At 36.3% G+C, this 26,637-nt stretch overlaps 1 protein-coding gene across 1 annotated transcript; it reads left to right on the forward strand.

The window, feature by feature from the left end:
- Positions 1-23,930: 23,930 nt before the first annotated feature.
- LOC145821310 (uncharacterized) lies at positions 23,931-25,234 on the forward strand. The gene is made up of 3 exons (XM_082917816.1): positions 23,931-24,374; positions 24,467-24,705; positions 24,892-25,234. Exons 1-3 carry the CDS (start codon positions 23,931-23,933, stop codon positions 25,232-25,234), a joined length of 1,026 nt encoding a protein of 341 aa, XP_082773942.1.
- Positions 25,235-26,637: the final 1,403 nt, after the last annotated feature.

The following is a 26,637-nucleotide window of genomic DNA, read 5'->3' on the forward strand; positions in this document are numbered from 1 at the left end:
AGCATTTTGATAGCAATTTGGTAGAATATCACATATTTCTGCTTCTTTTCTTTTTTTCATTACCAAGATGAGTTGAATGTCTACATTATACTGATGTGCTTTAGTATGTAGAGCACTTACTGATGTGCTTTAGTATATAGATTTAGTAATATTTTTTTTCTTTTTATTATAGATTTAGTATACAATAACTTTAGTTTCTGTCAGTGTTTACAATTTTTTTTTTACTTGCTCTTATATTTTGATTTGCAATATTGGTCAACATTATAAATCTTATGTGTTTATTTCTTAATTTGCATTAACATTAGAGAGAGTAATTATTTTATTTGAGTTTTGTAGAGCATGTAATACAAGCAAAAATGTTACAAGTTCTTTAAGAAAAAAAAAATGTTAATATATTTTTATAACTGCATTTTAATCTTAAAATTATTTACATCGTGTCTTCTGTCAATTTTGATTATACATTGAGCAGAATTATTGTGAACCAAATTTCTCTCAGAACTATTAAACATTGAGGAAATGTGTCTCTCATCACCAAATTTGTAACGCCCTCAAAAATAATGTCATTAACCCATCAATATAGACATGCATTTATATATAAAAGCTCCACTTTCTTCTATTCATCAGAGTTTCATTACCAAAAATATTACATGTTAACAACAAAAGCAAATGCCCTAGAGGCTTACAGCTTTTCAAGTTAACACTTGGTTACAACAAAAGAGTGCTAACTCATTTACACATTAAGCCCTTGGCTTGAATATACATGTAATACATCAAAAGAAATACGACAACAAAAATAAGCCCGCCTCTAGCCTCCCAAGCTATGTCCTTGGAGGTGGCATGCTACCTGTACCTGAAAATGATATTCCCATATAGGGTGAGCCACAGCCCAGTAGAAATATACTAAACCAAATATGAACAATGACTAAAAGATTAGCAGTTGATAGATGGCTAACACTGATACTTTCCCTTATCACATTTTACGGTTTCATGACATACAAGTCCATGTTACAATCCATTTTCCAATTCTTTCAATTCTCAATTTACAACCATGGCTCAGAACCTGGCCAAACAACTTATATGAGACAATAACTCATATTAAGCACTTTCCCATTTCACAATAGATAAGCATACTAGCTATATCACACATCAACAGATAAGCATACAAGCTATATCATCACTTCCACAGATATGCATAAAAGCACTATCACACTTCCAATGACAAGCATATGAGCTCTGTCAACACATTATTAGATAAGCATATGAGCTCTATCTATGGAGTCCATCCCCTATCTCCTCCCAACAACATCCGGTTTAGAGGTCCATCCCCTATCTTCCCCTAAACCGTGGAGTACATCCCCTATCTCCTCCAATACAACACAATGCATATAAACAATAATCATACACATCATCACCCAATACATAAATTTAATGTATTCTTTCAACCGTCATCCTCAATGACACATTCCAGTGATTAGTTTCAATTTGCCTAATCATCATGCATTGTCTACAACAATCAAGACTATCCTCCACCGATAGCCCAAAGCAGTTATTTCTATATAGAAAATAAATGCAACAATGGATATATAATCAACATTTCAACTAGGTGAGCGATAAATAATCCGACTACACCCTTTAATCCCATACCTATCCAAACCAATTTCTCATTTCCCATAATTAATTATGCAAATTAATTAACCAATGTAATTAGGGCATTTTCCATAATTAACATTACAACCCTTAGGTTCCATTTTCATTAATGTTTCAACATTAATTCCACTTTCCCATGCCAAACATGCATTTTGGTTTTATATAAATAAAAACCCCAACTTTTGTAAAATTACACAAAGGCCCCAAACTTTCACAAGATTACCAAACCAACCCCAACATCTCAAAATACTAAAATTTAAAGACAAAGCTCATAATAAGGAGTAGGTTATCCCTACCTCGAAGTTAGAGCTCAGATGGAGAAGAAGCCCAAAACCAAAATACTCCAAAGACCAAGATTCTCGGATCAAAACGACGCTCTCGACGATCCACACAACTTTTACAAAGGCCGAAGAGAATGAGGACACTTTAACTAGATCAAACCCTAGAGAGAAGGGAGTTTCTAGAGAGAGAGGCTCTCAAAAATGGGTTTTAGAAAAAGTAGGAGAGAGAAAGAAAAGCAAAAAGTGATTTAAAATCACCCAGTGGATAACTCATATACGTATGACCCGCTCGAGCGGAGAACACAATGCTCGAGCGCCAAGAACAAAATCTGAACACGCTCGAGCACAACAAGGCCCGCTCGAGCGCCAAGACACAAGAATAAAGCACTTCCGCTCGAGCGCGAAAACCAGTTCGCTCGAGCGTAGATTTCCACCTCCCAGAACTTATAACCAGAAAGTACTACCCGCTCGAGCGCCACCAAACCCGCTCCAGCGCCACCGCTCGAGCGTAAACAAACCCGCTCGAGCGTAAAAATCACATCTGCAGAAGTTTTGCAGGAACACGAAATACTGGAGGTGTGCAATCCCCGCTCGAGCGCAAGAAGACCCGCTCGAGCGGATCGCCTAAAAACTGAACAACAAGGAATTGAAACCAAGGCCTAACCAACCTGTAACAAACCTGCCCAAAACATCCTAAAACTCAATCAAGTGAAATTAAAGGACGGCAACAAGATAGATACCACTACCAACTTCACGGAACCGAGTCCGGAACACAACAGAACAGTAAAGGGACAACCGGGATCGCTATAACCTCTCCCCCTTAAAGAATTTCGTCCCCAAAATTAAACACAGGTTTTTCAAAAACAGGTTTTTTCCATTTTCAACAATATTGCCACATAATATTAAACAACCCGACCCATTACTGGTCGATCCCATCTCTTTTCAAGAGGCATTTCACAACATATATTACAAGTGCATTATCAACATGCAATTTTCTTCCATTTCCGACCATTTTCAACATACATGGTTCACAGTTCATATCATAATCAACTTCCCATATCAAGGTAAGTTCTACAACATACTTCCATTAAACCAAAACATTACCAATGTTTTACAACTTAAGACATATAAAAAGCTCTTAAGTCCAACAACATTACAAAATTTAAATACAAGATTACTCATCAATAAACAAGTCCAGATATTTCTCGCGGACCTCCAACTCACGTTCCCAAGTGGCTTCCTCCACTCCGTGATGTTTCCACAAAACCTTTACCAAAGGGATGGTCTTGCCACGCAGGACTTGATCCCGCCTATCCAAGACCCGAACCGGTCTCTCCTCATACGAGGCATCCTCATCTACCTCTAAGCCGGTCCAATCTAACACATGCGATGGATCCAGCTCATACTTCCGAAGCATACTCACATGAAACACGTCATGAACTCTGGACAACTACGGCGGCAAAGCCAAACGATAAGCAACCTCGCCAATCCTCTCAAGGATCTCAAAAGGTCCAATAAATCGAGGGGATAACTTCCCACTCCTGCCAAATCTCATCAAACCCCGCCTAGGTGATATCTTCAGAAAGACATGATCACCTATCTCAAACGCCAAAGGCCTCCTCCTACGGTCAGCATAAGATTTCTGACGACTCTGGGCTGTAACAAGCCTCCTACGAATAAGCTCAACTTTCTCCGTCGTCTCCCTAACCAACTCCGGACCCAACAAAGGTGCATCACCCACTTCGGCCCAACAAACTGGAGACCTACACGGTCGGCCATACAAGGCCTCAAATGGTGCCATACCGATGCTAGACCGAAAACTGTTGTTGTAGGCAAACTCCACCAACGGTAAGTGCCTCTCCCACGTCCCACTAAAGTCAAGGACACAACCTCGAAGCATATCCTCAAGGATCTGAATAGTACGCTCGGACTGCCCGTCAGTCTGAGGATGATAAGCCGTACTAAAGGTCAACTTAGTGCCCAAGGCACTCTGCAAACTCTGCCACAACCTAGCAGTAAAACAAGGATCTCTATCTGAGACGATCGTCACTGGGATCCCGTGCAATCTCACTATGTCCCGAATATACAAGTCGGCGAGATAATCTACCGAATCTCTCACGCGCATGGAAATGAAGTGCGCCGACTTAGTCAACCGGTCTACAACCACCCAAATAGCATCACTACCCCGCTGAGTCCTCGGAAGACCTATAACGAAGTCCATAGTGACATTCTCCCACTTCCACTCAGCAATAGGCAAGGGTTGTAACAAACCCGCTGGCCTCTGATGCTCGGCCTTCACTTGCTGGCAAGTAAGGCACTTAGACACGAAAATTGCCACATCTCTCTTCATACCCTGCCACCAAAACTGGCGACCCAAATCCTGATACATCTTAGTGCCTCCCGGATGCACCGCAAGGCATGAATGATGGAACTCTCGGAGTACTTCCTCTCGGCAAGACTCCGGCACAAACAAACGGTCTCGGTATCTCACACTCAGGTTGGGATACACCGTCAAACCCTTCTCAACTTTCCCACTAGAGATCTTCTCCCGGAAGGACTCTACCTCAAGGTCACCTCTCTGTGCCTCTAACACTCTAGTCACAAGTGTAGGCTGCGCAACAACAGAGAACAAGGCCGCAGCCTCAACAGATTCACCCAGATGCAAATCAAACTCGCCAAGTACACCCAACATCTCCCATTCCCGGATGGCTATACAAGCTACATCACTAATGGATTTCCTACTAAGGGCATCGGCCACAACATTGGCCTTTCCCGGATGATAGTGTAACTCAAAATCATAGTCCTCAATGAACTCCATCCATCTTCTCTGCCTCAAATTCAAGTCTTTCTGTGTAAACAGATACTTCAAACTCTTGTGGTCTGAGAACACCTCGAACCTCTCACCATAAAGGTAGTGCCTCCAAATCTTCAAGGCAAAAATCACTGCTGCTAACTCTAGGTCGTGTATAGGGTAATTCTTCTCGTGAATTTTCAATTGACGTGAGCCATAAGCTACCACTTTCCCCTCTTGCATCAATACACAACCCAAACCCTCTCGTGAAGCATCACAATAAATCGCGTAACCCAACCCTCTCTCCGGAATAACCAAGACCGGAGCAGTGGTCAATCTAACCTTCAACTCTTGGAACGACTTTTCACAAGTCTCACTCCACACAAATTTGACTCCCTTCCGAGTCAGTCTAGTCAACGGCGAAGCTAGCTTGGAGAAATCTTCACAAACCGACGGTAATACTCAGCTAATCCCAGAAAACTGCGGATCTCAAACACACTCTTAGGCTGTGCCCAATCTTGCACTGCCTCAACCTTGGATGCATCAACGGACACCCCTTCCTCGGATACCACATGGCCTAAGAATTTGACTTCCCTCAGCCAGAACTCACACTTCCCAAACTTGGCATACAGCCTATGGACTCTAAGTAACTCAAGCACCACTCTCAAGTGTTCCTCGTGCTCCTCCTCAGAAGGCGAATAAATAAGAATGTCATCCACGAAAACGACTACAAAACGGTCTAAGAATTCCCGAAAGATCCGGTTCATCAAGTCCATAAAGGCTGCCGGTGCATTGGTGAGCCCAAATGGCATCACCAAAAACTCATAATGGCCATACCGCGTACGGAATGCCGTCTTAGGAATATCCTCCTCCCTGACCCTCAACTGGTGGTAACCCGATCTCAAGTCTATCTTAGAGAAACAACGGGAACCCTTCAACTGGTCAAACAGATCATCTATACGGGGCATAGGGTACTTATTATTGACCGTAGCCCGATTCAACTTCTGGTAGTCTATACACAATCTCAAGGCACCATCTTTCTTTTTAGCAAAGAGGGTCGGTGCTCCCCACGGCGAAACACTAGGGCGAACAAAACCCTTATCTAGCAATTCCTGGAGCTGAACTTTCAACTCAACCAACTCTGCTGGAGCAAAACGGTAAAGTGCCATAGAAATCGGCGCCGTGCCGGGCACTAGATCAATAGAGAACTCTATCTCTCGGTGAGGTGGTAAACTAACGAGATCCTCGAGAAAAACATCCGAATACTCACAAACCACCCTCGGCAACACAAGCTGGGTCTCATCACACTCACCACTCTCAAAGCTATCAAGTAGACCACTAAGCTCACTCCGCCCTCGCGAATCATACCCCGGTGGCAAAACACTACCAACCCGGTCTCCCAAGAAATGAAACCACTCCCCGCTCAAGGTACATAACGTAACCCTCTGGCGGTAGCAATCGATAACAGCCCGGTATGACGATAGCCAGTCCATACCCAAAATAATATCAAAACCCTTCATGGGCATGACCACAAAAGGAAAAGGAAGCCTATGGTCGGCGACCTCTATATCACAACCTCTGACACCTTGTTTCAAGATCAACTCACCACCAATAGGCGATACCACACAAATAGGAGATGCTAACTGTGCCAACTCCAATTCCAAAACAGATGCAAATGCAGCAGATACAAAAGAATGAGATGCACCCGTGTCAATCAACACATTAGCAACCGAGTTGCAAAACAGAAAAGTACCTCTCACTACTGATGGAGCCGGTACTAGATCCTGCGCGGTAACAGCATACACGCGCCCTGTAGGCCCCTGATCCACCTGCTCACCCCTCGGAGCATACGACTGCTGTACTGACTGGGATGACGAAGCTCCCGGATTGGCCCTCGAGGCCTGCACAGACTGAGCTGGCTGATAACTCTGCGTCTGTCTAGAACTAGACGCTCCTGAAGTAGCACTCAACTGTGGGCAATACCTCTTCAGGTGCCCAGGCTGACCACACTGATAGCAAGACAAGGGCTGGCCCCTGCCCTGACTCTGACTCTGGGGTCTAGCTGAAGAAGAAGCAGCTCACTGACCCCCGCCCTTCTGCGGGCAAACCGAAGATTTGTGACCCAGCTGGCCACACGCAAAACAAGTCAAGCTTCCCTGACTACCTCTCCCCGAACCTGCACTCAGCACCGGAAAGGTCGATCTAGCAACTCCACCCTGAGACTGCTGAGGGTTATAACCCCTCTGTCTCCTGCCATCACCCTGACCCTCCTGGCCCCGCTTGGAGCCTCTATGTTTCTCCTCGTCTTCCTCCTGCATCATAAGCTCCATATGAGCTGCGGCATCCACTAAATGTCTATACTCTCGGATGTAAGACCCACCAACCCTCAACTTGAGGCCCCGCCTCAACTTCCGTTCAAACTCATAGCAACGGCGTTCTTCGGACGCCACCAACTCAGGTGCAAACCTGGACAAACTAGTAAAAGTGGCCTCAAACTCTGCCACAGACATACCCTGCTGATTAAGCCGGCTAAACTGATCCCTCAGCTTCTCCCTAGCAACTGCAGATAAAAACCTCTCCTGGAAAGCATTCACAAACGCCTCCCATGTACCATCCACACGAGCCTTCTCATATTTCCACCATTGACCCGCATCTCCCTTCAGCTGGAAAGATGCCAAGGTCACTTTCAAAGCTCTGTCCTCGATGCCAAGCATCTCGAACGTCTTACTCATCTGTTCTAACCACTCGTCAGCCTTCAGTGGTTCCTTAGGGTCTCCAACAAACTCGTCCGGATTAGACCGAAAGAACTCTCTCTTCAAGAAAGAAGGCCCTACCTCAGCTGCCTGATTCCCTGCTCTAAGAATACCCAAAGCTCCTGCTATCTCTCGGGCCAAGGCACTCATAGCTTGCTGACCCGCTGGCTCGGCCACATTGGCCTGACCAACTCCCTCCTGTACTGCCGGAACCTCCTCCGGTAACGGCACTTCCTGCCTCGCAGGCCTACCACGCCTAGCACCTCTTCCTCGTCCTGACATCCTAATAAAGGTAATACAGAACGTTAGCACATTCACAAATGTGCCAAAACTAAACACTCACGTCCTAATGCATGGACAACTGTAATTCACTCCACGTAAGCCCATAAACACATAAGCACTTACGAATTTCATTTCCGGATAATGATAGTCCCGAGGCGTTGCTAGAGTTCCGGTTAGAAACAACATTGATCAAGTGCCTTTCCAACAAGACTCACAGAAACCCAAGGATCCAATCAACATCCTAGAAATTAAATCCCATACCCACATAGTCACATAAGCATGTTATCAATTAAGCACATAGCATATGACGCTACATCTAAGTCTCTATCAAGCGAGACAAACCCATTGTGATCTTAATCACTTCCCACGTACCCAAAGTATTCGAACCTGGTACGCTCTGATCTTAATCACTTCAAACCCATTGTGATCTTAATCACTTCCCATTTTCATGGGTGATTGATTAAATTATCCAACTACACCCTTCAATCTCATAATTTTTCCAATTTCATGGATATTAACTCAATTTCATATTTCCACATTTTCTCCAAATTAATTATACAAATTAATTTATTACAAAAATTAAGGCATTTTCCCTTTTTCTCAAATATTGGTCCTAAGACCAAATTTCACCAATTTAACTCTCAAACTCATATTTCCAAGGCCTTAAATACACGTGAAGTTATTAAACACAAAACCCCTCTTCTATAAATTACAAACCAAACCCTAACTTTTTAAAAAAAAAAATTACCCAACAACACCAACTAATCAAAATGACAAATATTTAAGTCAAAACCCATAAGAAGGAGTAGGATATCCCCACCTTGAAATGAAGAGACCAAATGAGAAAATGATGAAAACCCGAAGTGCTCCAAATCCACTATTTTTCAGATTAAAGAGAAGCCCACGCCACCGTCTATCTTTCTTACAAAGAGGTTAGTGTAGAAACACTCTAGAAATAGATGAAACCCTAGAGAGAAGATGTATAGAGAGAGAGAGGTCGGATCTAGGGTTTGAGTGAAAGAAGAGATAAAAAAGTAAAGTGTAATCCCGTTGCTGTCTACTGATATAATCGAGGCTCGCTCGAGCAAAGGATTGGTCACTCGAGCGACCAGACACAAGAAAACCTCGCTCGAGCATAGAAAGCCTCACTCGAGCCAACAATTCAAAGCTTCAGGTTTGCAACCCAGAAGCACGCTCGAGCGAAGAAAAGCTCGCTCGAGTGAAGAAACCCAAAACATACAGCTCGCTCGCTCGAGCGAAGGAAAGCTCGCTCGAGCCAAGAAATGCAACTCTCAGGTCAAAATGAGACGTAGACGCACGCTCGAGCACAAGACTTCTCGCTCAAGCCACCAGACACAAAACTCAACTCTCGCTCGAGCGAAGGAACCCTGGCTCGAGCGAGGGATCTAAAACAAAGAGCTCACTCGAGTGACAAATTCCTGGCTCGAGCGAAGGCACAGAATTCTGGGCAGCAACACTTGATTCAAACTCACTACCAACCTGTAACAAACCTGCCCAACGCATCCTATAACTCAAATACAAAGTATTAAAGGACGGAAAGAAACAAATACAACAACTGACATCTACGGAACCAAGTCTGGATTACAATAACCAATGGAGGGAAAACCGGGATCGCTATAATCACTAATCACTGGTATGCTCAGTTGAAGAACTCTGCATGCTCAATTTTGTTTTTCAAAAATAGATGCAATCAACTATGATTTAGTCACCCTTTTAATAAAAGAACATTTCATTTAGCAGGTCACACATGTATGCAAGATATAGAGAGAGACATCACTACGATATACCTTTACACAAAAATTGTACCATTCAAATGTAGTATATTTGTTGTGTGATTCTAAAAAGAAAGGGACTGTTTTTTTTCATTTAATTTTTTTTTGAATATCTAGAGTTCCTAATTAAAAGAAAAATTTGAAAGACTTGGCATTTTAACATTTATGTGTAATATGGCAAGAGAGTTTATGGTTTTTTTTTTTTGTGCAGATGATAAATATTTTTATCAATTTTTTTTTAATATATTTTTATAAATATTTTAGTGCTCTGTGTTGTACAGATGATAAATATTTTTCATAATTTTTTTTTAATATCTAGAGTTCTTAATTAAAAGAAAAATTTCAGAGACTTCACATTTTAACATTTATGTGTAATATGGAAAGAGAGTTTATGTTTTCTTTTCTCTTTTTTTGGCACCCTTTCAAAGGAGTATAGTATTCTATGTTGTATTTCAAAAAATTCTGGTGAATGTATATATGTGTATATTACTTTAGTTGTCTTCATGAAAAAAAATGTATTAAACTTACAAGTATTTAACTTAACCCAAGTATTTAACATAATCCGTTTTGCTTTGAATCAAATTCACCAAGTATTTAACTTAACCCACAAAAATGTATTCAACATTTTATTATTCAACATTTTATTATAAAAAATAAAAAATAAAAAATTGTACCATTCAAATGTAATATATTTGTTGTGTGATTCTAAAAAGAAATGGACTTTTTTTTTTTCATTTTTTTGAATATCTAGAGTTCCTAATTGAAAGAAAAATTTGAAAGACTTGACATTTTAACATTTATGTGTAATATGGCAAGAGAGTTTTTTTGTTTTCACCTTTTTAAGGGAGTATAGTATTCTATGTTGTATTTCAAAAAATTCTGATCAATGTATATATGTGTGTATTACTTTAGTTGTCTTCATGAAAAAAAAAATGTATTAAACTTACAAGTATTTAACTTAACGCAAGTATTTAACATAATCCATTTTACTTCGAATCAAATTCACCAAATATTTAACTTAACCCACAAAAATGTATTTAACATTTTGTTATAAAAAATTAAAAAAAAATTGTACCATTCAAATGTAGTATATTTGTTGTGTGATTCTAAAAAGAAAGGGACTGTTTTTTTCTTTTTTTTTTTCTTTTTTGAATATCTAGAGTTCCTAATTAAAAGAAAAATTTAAAAGACTTGGCATTTTAACATTTATGTGTAATATGGCAAGAGAGTTTATGATTTTTTTTTTTTTTTGGCACCTTTTTAAGGGAGTATAGTATTCTATGTTGTATTTCAAAAATTCTGGTCAATGTATATATGTGTGTATTACTTTAGTTGTCTTCATGAAAAAAAAATGTATTAAACTTACAAGTATTTGACTTAATGCAAGTATTTAACATAATCCGTTTTACTTTGAATCAAATTCACCAAGTATTTAACATAGAGAGAGAGGTTATTTGGGACTTGGTTTGTGATTAGTGCTTTGTATTGTACGAATTAGTCTGATAGGAAAGGAACTGTTTATTTGGAGCTATTTAAAAAGAAATTAAGGGTGATTTATTTAGTTGATCTTCCTGCAACAAAAAAATTAAACTCACACTCAAAAAAATTATTTAACATTTTATTTGTTGTGTAATATATTTATTTAGTTGTACCATTCAAATGTAATATATTTGTTGTGTGATTCTGGTTTTAATTTCATCTCTATAAAATTGAAGTCAGTTAACAAAGAGAAAAGTTCAAATTCAGACAATTATATTGTGTTCCAGTTTTAATTTATCATTTTAATGTGATTGTTAAAAAACATCTATTCTAAATGCTGGGTTGACTCAGAAAATGTGAGTTTGATTATGGGTTTCACAAAGAATGTAGAGAGAGAGAGAGAGGGGGGGAAGGGACTGTTTGTTTGGAGCTATTTAAAAAGAAAGTAAGGGTGATTTATTTAGTTGATCTTCCTGCAATAAAAAATTAAACTGACACTCAAAAAAAATTATTTAACATTTTATTTGCTGTAATATATTTATTTAGTTGTACCATTCAAATGTAATATTTATTTGCTGTGTGATTCTAATGTACAGATGATAAATATTTTTCATTTAATTTTTTTTGTGAATATCTAGACTTCTTAATTAAAAGAAAAATTTGAAAGACTTGGCATTTTAACATTTATGTCTAATATGGCAAGAGAATTTATGTTTTTTTTTTTTTTTTGCACCTTTTTAAGGGAATATAATATTCTATGTTGTATTTCAAAAATTCTGGTCAATGTATATGTGTTCATATTACTTTAGTTGTCTTCATGAAAAAAAAAATTTATTAAACTTACAAGTATTTAACTTAACGCAAGTATTTAACATAATCCATTTTGTTTTGAATCAAATTCACCAAGTATTTAACTTAACCCAAAAAAATGTATTTAACATTTTGTTATAAAAAAATTTTAAAAAAAAAATTGTACCATTCTAAACAGAGAAGGCACGTGCCTCTGGTATCTGTTGAATTATTTTTTTTGGCATAAATTTGTGATTATGATTATGATTATAACGGGTTTTGATTTTGGTTTTAATTTCATCTCTATAAAATTGAAGTCAGTTAGAAAAGAGAAGAGTTCAAATTTGGACAATTGTTGTACTCCGATTTTAATTTTATCATTTTAATGTGATTGTTAAAATATATCTATTCTAAACGTTGGGTTGGACTTTTCTTTTTCTTAGAAGTTTATATTTTTATTTATTTCTTCTCCTCTTGATTGTATCCCCGTTAAGTATTTTCTATTCATGGCAGTTATTTATTTAAATAAAATTTTGAATTTTATTATTCGATTTGATAGCAACAGATTTGAAAATAACATTTCATTGCCAATGAAATTCATGTTAACTTTTATTATTGCTAATTTTTTGTTTCTTTGTGTCTAAAATTATATAACCAAACATTTTTAGGTTGAAGTACAACAATTATGAACAATATCACTATTTTGGTCAAGTAAGTTTTTTTTCTTCTTTTTTCTCTTCATATAAATTAAGTACCTCTCTTATAAATTTAAGTACAACAGTTATGGACAATATCACTATTCTAATTATTTTTTGTCCTCATACTTTATAGGTGGATGTGGACTTACACCGAACCGTAATATCACCTCCCTTTACTAATTTTCTTATTTATGTGTATAAAGTCTTATTTATGTGTATAAAGTTTTCCTCATACTCTAAAGTTTTTGTATATATAGGTTCGATTTCTTCAAGAAAAAAATGTTAATGTTGTTATTCGCGATGAGCGTGACCTTAATACTATTTGCATTCATGAGGTAAGCTAAAAAGTCACTTGAACATTGGACATGTATTTTCTTATCATTTTAAAAATAATTTATAAATATATTCTACTTATTTTTTATAGGCAAAGGCAAAGGAAAAAGACAAAGCAATATCAAAGGAAACAAAAAAAACTATTCCTTATGGCAAATGAAAGGAAAATGCACATCCCATGGTATGGTTTCTCAACAATTTTTAAAAGTTTCTTTTTCGAATATTATATAGATTTTTTTAGGAATTGCATAGTGTCATATACTCTTTTTTATGTACATTTTTCAAAAGTTTCTTTTTCAAAAATTTATTCAATTCTTTTATTGAATGTGAAATGTTTTTCTGAAGCATGTTAAAGTAAGCATTTGTACAACATGCTAATGCATTTGTATGAACATTAATTTGAATTTGTAATATGTTTGTCTATTTGTATGATAAAAATATGTTGCATTTGTACAATATGTTGCATCTACAACGTAGCATAATAAAAATATAATAGAAGAAAACGAAAAAGGAAAATATGAAGAAAGAATAAATATGTGATGAAAAGGAAACTACATAATATAATTTTTTTTAATTTTTATTTTTCTTATAAGAAGTTCTTAAGGAAAGAAGAAAAAGATAAAAATGCATTTCAATATAACAGAAATAACAAGAAGAGTGAAAAGGAAAGTACAAGACATTACACGCTAATATTCACATTTTACGTACCCAATGATCTAATATTTACCTTTTCAACGTATATTTTGTAAAGAGATGGGTAGTTTCTTTAAACCAATAAGTGCGTGCATAGTGAGTTTGCAGTTTTGTGTGCTTAATGTGTTTTCAAATTATTTTTCCCTCCCTTTTTAAATTTCATCAATACATGCATGGGTTCTTATATGACTAACAACTTAACCGAGTGAAGACGAAAAGTTAGTTAAAATGAAGAAAAAATACATGATGAAAGGGAAGCAAGTTAGTTAATCTTCACATTTTATGCACCTTCTTATATAATATTCTCATTTTAGGCACATAATGATACTGTGTTATCAAAAGCTGCATTGGCCCAATGTGCACGGCAAGAACGTGGAAAAAATCAAAAGCCATGTTTTGCATACCAATTAGGACAACGCCTGCGACGAGAACGAGAAAGAGAAAGATCGAAGGAATGTATTAACGCAAGACAATCTTCTTTAACACCAAATTGGTAAAAGAAGAAGAATTTTTTATCCAAGACAATCTTGAATATTTTACTCTTACTACTACCACTTTATTATATAGATTTTAATTTGTTCACAATCTATTTTTGTAGGCCTCCTCCTACAACTCCATCTAGAAATGTTGGTGTGATCATTCATGATGAGCACGACCTTAATGTTATCCGTGTTTGTGCGGTAAGTACAAAATCAAGTCAAACATTGTATGTGTTTTATTTATATAAGATTATATAAGATTTTTTTAATCTTTTGAATATTTTATTTATATTTGTTAGGCAACAGAAAAAGAAAAAGTCAACCCAATGTTTAAAGGAAAAGAAAAGATGGCTCCTTCCGGCAAGAGAATGACAAATGCATGTCAAGTGGTATATATTCTTTTTTAAAAATATGATGCAAAACAAATCAAAATTTTGAATAGTTAAAAGATATGAGTGTATAAAATGAATTTATTGTTTTATGTTGTTTTTGTAGAATGATTGTAATATGTTTTCCTGTAACTTGCTATTATTTGTATATGTTTTTCAAATTTATTTATTTTTATTTTGCATGGATACATGTGCATTTATAATGTACCATCCATAAGTTGCTACTTATATAAAGAGAATAGGAAAAAAGAAACGAAGGAATAAAGAAAAAATATATAAAGAAAGGAGAAACTAAATAAGGTAGGTTTTTAATTCTTATTTAATATATAAAATAGAAAACAAAGAAAGGGAAAGGGAAAGGGAAAGGGAAAGGGAAGAAATAAAAAGATAGAAAGGGAAGAAATAAGAAGGAAAGAAATAAAGATAACACTATTAAATGTATAAAACAAATAAAATAGAAAACAAAATTAAGATAGTTTCATTTTAAGCACAAAATATTCACATAATTTGCTTCAATGATAAAATATTTTCATTTTAGGCACAAAATGATAATGTAATATCAAAAGCAGCATTGGCCCAACGGGCATGGCGAGAGCGTGAAAAAATTGAAAAGTCATACTTTGAATTTCAATGCTTGCAACGAGAACAAGAGGGATTAGAAGAATGTGTTCAACTAAGACAACGTTCTTTAACACCAATTCATCGCGATCGCACTTGCTTGGAGTGAGAAACAATAACTGAAGATTCTCATTCGGCACAAAAACGAATAATGGTTACCCATCATTCTATATGTTCCTTTTCTATGCCAAGCACATCTTTAGCTCCACCAAGGAATCAGTAAACTACTGTGTCTAATCTTGAAATACATACTTTTACTCATACTGTTTTGTTTTACAGAATTTTATTTATACACAAATATTCGTAGGTCTACTCCTATAAATCGATTTCTTCAACAAGATCTATGTAATGATGATGAATTAGAAGATCTGCCTACGAGTATATCAATTGACGCCCGGGCACACAAAAATTCTTGCCGCCATTATCTTGGCAAGATGGATGTATTATGTCCTTATTGTTCAGCCTTACATTGGATGGATGAAAAATAGACAAAATCATCTATAAAGTATCCCTTATTCGGAACTTGCTGTTTGGGAAGAAAGATTAGGCTACCTTTACTTATTACACCCCCTCCACCACTTCAGGCATTGTATGATGGGAATAATGATCAATCAAAATCCTTTCGAAGTTATACTCGAGTGTACAATGCAGCCAATACTTTCACGAGTCTCAGTGCTACATTGGATCCTAGAGTACTCAGTGGAAGGGGCCCTACATCATTCACAATTCATGGGGAATTACGACATCAAACAGGATCATTACAACCACAACCAGGGCAGGATGCGAGTTATGCTCAGCTGTATATCTATGACCCTTATTCAGCTTTAGAAATTCGTAATCGTAGAAATCCTAACTTGAGAAGGGATGTTCTCAAAACTAGTCAAGATAGTTTGTTGCAAGTCAATGCATTTGTAGATAAATATCACCAGGCTCATGCCATTTTACATCAATTAGACTCAGCAGGACACAATCTACCTGCTCACCTTCATTACAATTCAACAACTGATCAACGTCGGTATAACCTACCAACTATAGATGAGATTGCAATTGTAATATCAGGTGATGGAACAGAGGTAAATGGAATGAGAGATATTATCTTACATTTCTGAGAAAATAATGAGTTGATACAAATTAATGAATGTCACCTAGCATACTTGCCATTCCATTATGTTCTATTATTTCCATTATAGCGATCCCAGATATCCCTTTACTGTTCTGTTGTATTCCGGACTCGGTTCTGTGAAGTTGGTGGTTGTATCTATCTTGTTATCGTCCTTTAATTCCGCTTGATTGAGTTTTAGGATGTATTGGGCAGAGTTGTTGCAGGTTGGTTAGGCTTTGGTTTCAATTCTTTGTTGCCCAGTTTTTAGGAGGTCCGCTCGAGCGGGTCTTCTTGCCCTCGAGCGGAGATTACACGCTCCCAGTATTTTGGTGCTCTGTAGAACTTCTGCAAGCATGTTTTTCACGCTCGAGCGGGTTTCTTTACGCTCGAGCGGGTAGTACTTTTTGGTGTAAGTTTTGGGAGGGGAAAATCCACGCTCGAGCGGACTGATTTTAGCGCTCGAGCGGATGTACTTTATTTTTGTGTCTTGGCGCTTGAGCAGGCCTTCTTGCGCTCGAGCGTACCTAGTTTTTTGTTCTTGACGCTCGAGCGTTGTGTTCTCCACTCGAGCGGGAATGTCGTATATCAGTTGGCAGCTGGGCATTTTAAAATCACTTTTTACATTCTCTCTCTCTCTCTTACTTTCTAAAAAGACATTTTGAGAGTTCCTCTCTCTAGAAACTCCCTTCTCTCTAGGGTTTGATCTAGTTAGAGTGTTTCCTTTTCCTTCGGCCTTTGTAAAAGTTGGGTTGATCGTCGAGGGCTACACTTTGATCCGAGAATATTGAGTTTTGGAGCACGTTGAGTTTCTTCATCTTCTTTCCTTGAGCTCTGAATTTGAGGTAGGGATTCCTACTCAATCTTATAGTCTTTGACATAGATTTTTGGTTGTTTTGATAAAGTGTTGAAGTTGGGTATATTTTGGGACTTAGGGTTTGAAAATGTTAAAAGAGGATTTGTTATTTTGAGTCTAAAATGTGTATTGTGGGTTCAAAATAATGATATCATTGTTGGTTGTTGATATTTAGACCATTGGGTCAATATTTGGAAATCGGGTGGAAAACCCTAATTTTGGGAAAATTGTGATTTTATGGAATTGAGTTGGAAATAATGAAATTGGTTCATTATATGGTTGAATAGTGGAGTTAGATTTATTGATCGCTCACTTTTGAAAACATTGATATTTTATTTGTTGGGGCTTTTATTATCTGTTTAGAAATAATTGCTTAGGCTACCGGTGGAGGGTAGTTTTGATTGTTGTAGACAATGTATGATGATTAGGCAAACTAAAACTAATCAATTGGATATGTCATAGAGTATGACGGTTGATAGAATACATTAACGTTATGTATTGATTGATTGTGTATATGACCTTTGTGTATATACGTTGTGTGTGTGGGGGGGAGGAGATAGGGGATGTACTCCACGGTTTATGGGAAGATAGGGGATGGACCTCTAAACTGGATGTTGTTTGGGAGGAGATAGGGGATGGACTCCACTGATACAGCTCATATGCTTGTCAGATAATGTGTTGATATAGCTCATATGCTTATCTTTGGAAGTGTTGATACAGCTTATATGCTTATCTTTGGAAGTGTTGGTATAGTTAATATGCATATCTGTTGAAATGTGGATACAGCTTGTATGCTTATCTGTTGAGATGTTGATACAACTAGTATGTTTATCTATTGTAAAATGGGAAACGTTTAATATGAGTCACTGTCTCATATAAGTGGTTGGTCAGGTTCTGAGCCGTTGATGTAAATTGTGAAATTGATAAGAAATGGAAACTGAAATGAAACATGAACATAGTGGTCATGAAATGGAAATAGGTTATGAATTGATTTATGGAAATTGAACATTTATCAATTGCTAATGTCTTAGTCAATGCTCATACTGTGTTTAGCATATTTCTACTGGGCGTTGCCTCACCCTATATGGGACATTATTTTCAGGTACAGGTAGTATGCCACCTCCAAGGACATAGCTTGGATGATGATGAGAGTTGAAGATTTTTTTTTTGTTTATTTTGTTAGTGTTACATGTATATCAAGCCAAGGGCTTATTTTATATAGAGTTAGTACTCTTCTTTTGTGTAATCAGGTGTTGACTTGGAAAGCTGTAAGCCCATAGGGCATTTGCTTTTGTTGTTAACATGTAATACTATTGTAAGAACTACTCTAATGAATATAAATGGTTGGTTTCTTTTATATCAATGCATGTCTAGTGATGGGTTTTAATGTTATTATTTTGAGGGCGTTACATCCATATGGTGAGCTTGGATGGGAACCTGAGTTGAAATTGTAGAATGTTCAGTATGATCGACCTTCAACTGATCGACTTACTCAAATGAATTTTATAGTTATCGTTTGTTTGAACGACCCACAGAGTATTCAACAATTTTGAGAGGTGGTATAGCGATCTCGGTTTTCCCTTCATTGTTTAATTGTATTCCGGACTCGGTTCCGTGGATGTGTTGTTGTCTTATTCCCGTTTCCGTCCTTTACTCTTTGTATATAAGTCTTGGGTCATGTTAGGCAGGTTTGAAATAGGTTGGTTGTGTTTGGAAACCAAGAGTTGATGTCCAGATTTTGGGCTTCACGCTCAAGCGAGGCTTTTGACGCTCGAGCGGACCTGTTTGTATATCAGTCCGAAAAACAGCTTTTGGATCACTTTTTCTAGCCAATCTCTCTCTCTAACTTCTCAAAGCTTATGCATGATTATATTAGATTCATCTCATTAAGTAAGATACATGCACATCAATTAGAAGGTGACTAATTATTGATGAATGCACCTATATATACAATGTATAGAAGACTAATGCTAATACATTGAATATGATGGATTCATTATGAATGAATCTTAGAGATGTATTATGTATCTATTATGAATATGTAAGATACATTAATCTATCTAATGAATTCATTAATATAGAAGATGCATTATGTATCATGAATGTATGAGATACACTAATCTATTTAATGGAGTTCATTGAATGAATAACTTGAGAGCTTCTCACTCTAGACTACAACTTCTCCATATAATCCATCTAGCTCTAGTGTGTTTCTAGCCTAGTTCCTTTGTAAGAAAGGTGGAGTTTGGCGTGGCCTTCGTTTTGATCCGAGAAAGGTTGGGTTTGGAGCACTTTCGAGTTTCTCTCTTCTTCTCCTTGGGTTCTCCATTTGAGGTAGGGATTTCCTTGCTCTTTTTAAATGCCTCGTTTATAGATAGACATGTGGTAGTTTTGTATTACATGAAAATCATATCCGTGTTGGATTTGTTTGAAAATCATGAAGGGGAAACCTAGGGTTGGTTGTTTGAGAATGAATTTGTTATCATTGATTGTTTTTTGGGCTATTTGGGAGGTGATCTAGCATGATATTGTTGAAAAAGGAGAAAGCCCTAAATTATATTTTGATTTGGTAAATTAAAGAGGGAAAATGATTGAACAATATTTGTAAATCACTATTGTTAATATGAGTTGTGTAAAAGCATTGATGACTAAGGGATTAACTATGGCATCGGGGTTATTTTGAAATAAACGTATTGAACTAAGATGGGTTATGGCTTTATTATCCATGAAATTGGTTTTATGAAATGAAAAGAATGGATTTGGTTTTGTGAAATGAGAAAAGTGTTTTGGGAATAAGTGGTGGAACATGTCTACTTGGGAAATTATGAGGGTTGATCTTGAAAATGGGAAGTGAAATGTTAACTCTATGTGAGTCTCGGAAAATGAATATGAGTATTGAACTATTGTATCATGAGTGTTGAATACACATATTTTGGGGTTTCATCTTTAACTATCGCACCAGTGTTGTTGTTGGGCTTAAGATTGCTTGAGAGTTGAGTCTCTTTTAATAGGTGTACTGAATACATGCATCTAGAGGTTTTGTCCTTGGTCATCGGTGGAGGATGACATTGTTGTGTTGAATCATTGTGTATGTATTACACTTATTGGTTGTGCTTTGTTATATTGAGATGGTTAGTGTTATATACCGCGCTTAGAATGAGGGGTACCAATGCCTTCCAGCTAGCGCCTGGAGAACTTGGACTACGTACCATTACCTTCCAGCCTGTGTCTGGAGAATGTGGACTAGGTACCATTATCTTTCAACTTGTGTCTGGAGAATTTGGTTAGTCATTTGTTGTATGGTGTATCCTTAACTTACCGTGCTTATGGCAGGTAGAGTAGAGCTTTTATCATCACTGTCTTAGTGTATCTGAGTATGTTATGGGTTACGATGGTTACAGTTTTGAAAAGGCCGAGTTGCCTCAATTGTTGATTATATACATGTTGATGATTTATTATTCCCCTTTTTACTAAAGGTATGCATGGATAGATATGAATATGTTGGAAACAAACCTAAATGCTATTTTGAGATTTTGGAAAGTGTGAAGGAAATTGGGTTTTTGTGAACATGTTTAGAAAGGGCAAACCTGTTGTAAATACGGAAAATGGGAGGAAAGTAATGGGCTTGGCGAAATTGTTTTCTAGAACTGTTATTGTCATGAAATTTTGTGGAAAAGGGGTAATGAAAAGGAAAGAAAAATGAACCGCTTATAGCGTTGAATGAAATGGCTGTTTTCGAGAAAAGTTCACACTTATGTATATTTTGTATAAACTGCCACATTACTATTCTAGTATGAGATTGAGCATTCATGATCATAGCTATCTGTAAGTTGTCATTGTTGAGGACCATGTTGAGATCCCTACTGGACTGTATGTTCATCCCACGTTGTTGAATCTTTTTCAGGTGATAATCAGGATGTGCTACCAGATTTTGGATCTTCATATTTGTTGGCCACGGGGCCTCTTTTGTGTTGGCGGAATGCCATTTATGAAAAAGGGTTATACCCTTCTTCTTGACTCTTTAATGATGTAAGCCCAAGGTCAATTTATTTCGTATGCTCATGTAGTATTCAATTTGCATGCGAATGAGAGAATGGGTATTCATTTCTACTAGTCGAACATTTGAGTTTATTTCCGCATGTGACCTCTGAACTTGAATTAAAGTAATGAATTTGGTAATGATTTCGAGTAATAAAAAGTGGGGCGTGATATTCCCCTTTTTACTAAAAGTATGCATGGATAGATATGAATATGTTGGAAACAAACCTAAATGCTATTTTGAGATTTTGGAAAGTGTGAAGGAAATTGGGTTGTTGTGAACATGTTTAGAAAGGGCAAACCTGTTGTAAATACGGAAAATGGGAGGAAAGTAATGGGCTTGGCGAAATTATTTTCTAGAACTGTTATTGTTATGAAAGTTTGTGGAAAAAGGGGTAATGAAAAGGAAAGAAAGATGAACCGCTTATAGCGTTGAATGAAATAGCTGTTTTCGAGAAAAGTTCACACTTATGTATATTTTGTACAAACTGCCACATCACTATTCTAGTATGAGATTGAGCATTCATGATCATAGCTATCTGTAAGTTGTTTTTGTTGAGGACCATGTTGAGATCCCTACTGGACTAAATGTTCATCCCACGTTGAATCTTTTTCAGGTGATAATCAGGATGTGCTACAAGAATTTGGATCTTCATATTTGTTGGCCACGGGGCCTCTTTTGTGTTGGCGGAATGCCATTTATGAAAAAGGGTTATACCCTTCTTCTTGACTTTTTAATGATGTAAGCCCAAGGGCAATTTATTTCGTATGCTCATGTAGTATTCAATTTGCATGCGAATGAGAGAATGGGTATTCATTTCTACTAGTCGAACATTTGAGTTTATTTCCGCATGTGATCTCTGAACTTGAATTAAAGTAATGAATTTGGTAATGATTTCGAGTAATAAAAAGTGCGGCGTGACAGGTGGGAAACTATTTCAAGAGTTTTTGGTAGATGCTTGGGCTGCAACTGAGCAAAATTGATTGACATACTATAAGCTTAATCAAGGAAAACTTCGGGCTGAGCTTTACCAAGAGTTGTCAAATATGGATCCAGATTATGTACGACCTGGACAAATTGGTCAAAGGTTTGTTTTGTCATCTTCATTTACTGGTAGTCCTAGATATATGCCTGAAATCTTTCAAGATTCAATGGCTATCACACGATACAACCAACACCCAGATATTTTTCTTACCATGACTGCAAATCCCAATTGTCAGAAATTACTTCAGCATTATTACCATATCAAAAACCTATTGATTGTCCTGATTTAATTACCCATGTTTTTGAGTTGAAGAGAAAATGTTTGATAAAGGAGATATAAATAAATAAAGTGTTTGGAAATAAAGTTGCACATGTTTTTACAATTGAATTTAAAGAACGAGAACTCCCTCATATGCATGCACTTTTATTTCTCAAGGGTCCAGATAAAATTCGGGCATGTGCTCAAGTAGACAAATTGGTCTGTGTAGAATTTCCAAACCCAAAAGATGATCCTATGCTTTTTGAAACTATCAAATGTTGTATGGTACATGGACCATGTGGTGCTCGAAATCCGCAAGCACCATGTATGGAAAATGGTAGATGCACTAAGAGATACCTTCGAGCTTTCACAGAAACAACAACTATGGATCAAGATGGATACCCTATCTATCATCGTCGCAATAATAGTCAAGTACATACTGTGAGGGGGCAAGAAGTTGATAACAGGGATGTCGTACCATACAATGCATATCGTTCAAAACTTTTCAACTATCATATAAATGTGGAAGTTTGTGCTGGAATGAGATGTGTCAAGTATATACATAAGTACATTTATAAGGGTTATGATCGTACAACGATGGTGTTAGGAATGATAAATGGGATTCAGCAATTTCTCGATGCAAGGTATATTGGACCTCCAGAAGCTGCTTGGCGAATATTTGGTCATCCTTTGCATGCAGAGATGCCAACAATTGTATGATTGGCACTTCATTTAACTAGAATGCATCGTGTTGTTTTTAACCCGGAAGAGTCATTACAAACGATTCAATCTAGAGCTGGTCAACAAATGTCAACTCTTACTGGCTTCTTTGCATATTGTGCTGCCAGTGAAGATGAATGTCCATTCACTTATCAAGAATTTCCACAACATTTTGTTTGGCTCAAGTCAGAAAATAGATGGAAATCAAGAGAAAGGGGATATGCAATTGGTAGAATGTACTTTGCTAGCCCTAATTGTGGTGAAAGATTTTATCTACGTTTGTTACTAACCGTTGTCAAAGGACCAAAGTCGTTTCAATCTTTACGCACGGTCGATAATGTTGTGCATGATACATTTAAATTAGCATGTGTTGCAAGAGGGCTTTTAGAAGATGATGAAGAATGGATACAATGCTTGAAAGAGACTGCAGTTATAAAAACTGGATATCAGTTGAGGAGATTGTTTAGTATTATTCTCACCCAGTGTTCTCCACTAAATTCATGTGCATTATGGAATCAATTTTCAACGCATATATATGATGATCTTGCACATAAGATTTGTACATTGTTTGTCATTTCTAAACCAACTGAGACTCAAATTGAAGATTATGGTCTCTATCTTTTGAATCAAATGCTTCATGAATCAGGCAAAATTTTAATTGACTTCCCACCCATGCCACTACCTATTGCAAATTGGAGTGTAGTAGTTGGTAATCGATTGATATTTGAACATCAACAACTGCAGAGTGAGGCACAACATGCAGATCCACAAATTACTATTGATTGTCTCAATAATGGACAACAGAATGCTTATGATACAATCACTTCTTCAGTTTTTCAAAATAAATGAACTGTTTTCTTTCTGAATGGGGGTGCTGGAACAGGGAAAACATTTCTGTACAATACGATTGTATTAAAATGTCGCAGCCTTGGGCATATCGTTGTTACTATGGTTTCGTCTGGAATCGCATCATTGTTATTGGTAGGAGGTCGCACTGCACATTTAACATTTTCCATCCCGTTAGATGTCTTAGAAAATTCACTTTGTGGGTTTAGCAAACAATCATTACAAGCTGAGTTATTTAGAGAAACAAAACTCATAATTTGGGATGAAGTTCCTATGCAACATAGACATTGTGTTGAGACGGTTGATCGTACATTGAGGGATATTTGTGATAGTGAAAAGCTATTTGGGGGTATTACTATTGTTCTTGGTGGAAACATTCGACAAATCTTACCAGTTATACCCAAAGGAGTTCATAAGCAAATTGTGAATGCATCATTAAGACGCTCTGTTCTATGGAAGCATATATATATCTTGACTTTGGATTTGAATATGCGCTTGAATCATGAAGGCCATGAAAATGCTAATTTTGCAAATTTCTTGACGGAGGTAACACTACTTTAACCTATATTATATGTGTGTATTTTAAATTAATAAATTGTGTTTACACTTACTTTTTTATTGATTTTAATTTTTTTTAGATTGGGACCAATCCTCAAGAAATCGTTAACATTCCATCAACAATACACAAATGTCAAGATTTGAATGAATTATTCTCCACAGTTTATCCACAATTGAATATGATAGAGACGTCAACCCCAACATTTTTAACTGAACGCACAATTCTGTCTGCGCATAATGATGATGTCAGTGACATTAATAATACTGCGTTGAATATCTTTCCAGGGAGATTATATACTTATCTTGCAGTAGATAAAATGTCTGAAAATAATGAAATTGATCCTACCATTACAAATAGATATCGTAATGAATATTTAAATTCATTGGATCCTCCTGGGTTGCCAACTTTTAAGTTAGAGTTGAAAGTGGGTTGTCCTATAATATTGTTGAGAAACATTGCACCGAAAAATGGACTATGTAATGGTACAAGATTGATGGTTACTAGGTGCGACACTCGCATAATTAAAGCTCAAATTTTAATTGGAGAAAAGTTTGGCAATTTGGCATTCATACCAAAGATATCTTTAACACCATCTTCTTCAGAAATGCCTTTCCAAATGACAAGACGTCAATTTCCAGTCCGATTGGCATATGCCTTGACCATTAATAAATCTCAAGGACAATCTGTGAAATTTGTTGAGGTTGATTTGCGTATGCCAGTGTTTAGCCATGGGCAATTATATATGGCATTGTCTAGATGTACATCCTTTGATCATATAAGTATTCTCCTCCCTAAAGATAGTTTGGATTCTACTACAAATATTGTTTATCCTGAAGTGTTGCTGTAGTATTCTATGCAGATTAGATGACGTTTTCTTAGAAGGTAACTATGTAGATTTATTTATGTTGATTATATAACTTTTTAAAAAATTTCAATTTAATAATAATTTGAAGTTTGGACTTTTGTAGGATTGGACTGAAAAATCTATGGAGCTTAAAAGGAGAACCACGACTAAGTTGCTTCGATGGGGATGTAATAAGGTAATTTCAATCTCAAAGTATTTTGACATGTATATTTCCAACAAATGTACTAATCTATATTTTTTTTGTTTCCACAAATTACCAGATTGTTGTGCATATTCCTCATTGGGGATACATAAAAGTTGATACAAAGACTTTTTGGAAAAATAATGATGAGGAAGTTTGGGCAAACACATATTTGAAGACATGTTATTGACACATCTTTTGTAAAGCATACATATTTTTGGTGTATGACAATATGATTTTTGGTGTATGACATGTTAGTGACACATCTTTTGTAAAGCATACATCTTTTGTAAAACTTTAACCCACTTTTTGTAAAGTTTTAACCTACTCTTTTGGTGTATGACAATATAACTTTATTTCTGTTTTTTGTTCAGTGTTTACACTTTTTTTTACTTCCTTTTATATTTTGATATGCAATACAACTTTAAATCTTATATGTTTGCTTCTTAATTTGCATTAAGATTAGAGGGAGTTGTTATTTTATTTGAGTTTTGTAAAGCGTGTAATACAAGCAAAATTGTTATAAGTTCTTTAAGAAGAAAAATATTTCAATATATTTTTTTAGTATCTTTATCAAAAAATGACACAAACTTTATAAATTTCAACATAATACGTATAAATTATAACTGCATTTTAATCTTAAAATTATTTACGCCGTGCCTTTAGTCATAGGCATACGCTAGCAATAATATATAACCAAAGTCATAAGTGTGTGAACTGAGATATGATGTGCACAAAGATGAAAGAGTGTGTAGAAACAGAATTTCTCCACTTCAACCCTTTTATCTTTCAAGTTTTTCCCAGTTCGCTCCTAAAACTAATTTATGTTCAAATTAGATAGAAAATATTATAATAACTGTCACATAACATAAAAAAAATATATATATCACTATATTAGAAGTTTATATTAGAGATGAGCGTTATATATAATAAAATATTTTTATGTTACATAATTGTTAATGTGTCAACTTTTTGTCTGATTTTTAACAGAAATTAACTTTAGAAGTAAACTGGAAAAAACTTGAGAAGGGAAAAAGTGAAGGAAAAAAAAAACTTCAAAAGTTAAAATGATAAAGTAACCAAATATAAAGGGGATAAAGTGGAATTTACCCATTTTTATTCTATGACAAAATTGTATTTAAAACAAATTTCATTATTTAAGTGTGAACTGGGGAAATACCCAAACGCGTTCTATAGATCAAAG

This window comes from Camellia sinensis, chromosome 3 (assembly GCF_055761805.1).
Source record: "Camellia sinensis isolate YWXY chromosome 3, ASM5576180v1, whole genome shotgun sequence".
In the NCBI taxonomy this organism is placed as follows: Eukaryota; Viridiplantae; Streptophyta; class Magnoliopsida; order Ericales; family Theaceae; genus Camellia; species Camellia sinensis.

Excerpts from the sequence above, each read along its gene's own strand:
- LOC145821310 (XM_082917816.1), top strand. The coding sequence starts at position 23,931 with ATGGTTTCGTCTGGAATCGCATCATTGTTATTGGTAGGAGGTCGCACT. Across the intron at positions 24,375-24,466 it reads TTGCAAATTTCTTGACGGAG|ATTGGGACCAATCCTCAAGA; the intron begins GTAACACTACTT and ends AATTTTTTTTAG. Across the intron at positions 24,706-24,891 it reads TATCTTGCAGTAGATAAAAT|GTGCGACACTCGCATAATTA; the intron begins GTCTGAAAATAA and ends GATGGTTACTAG.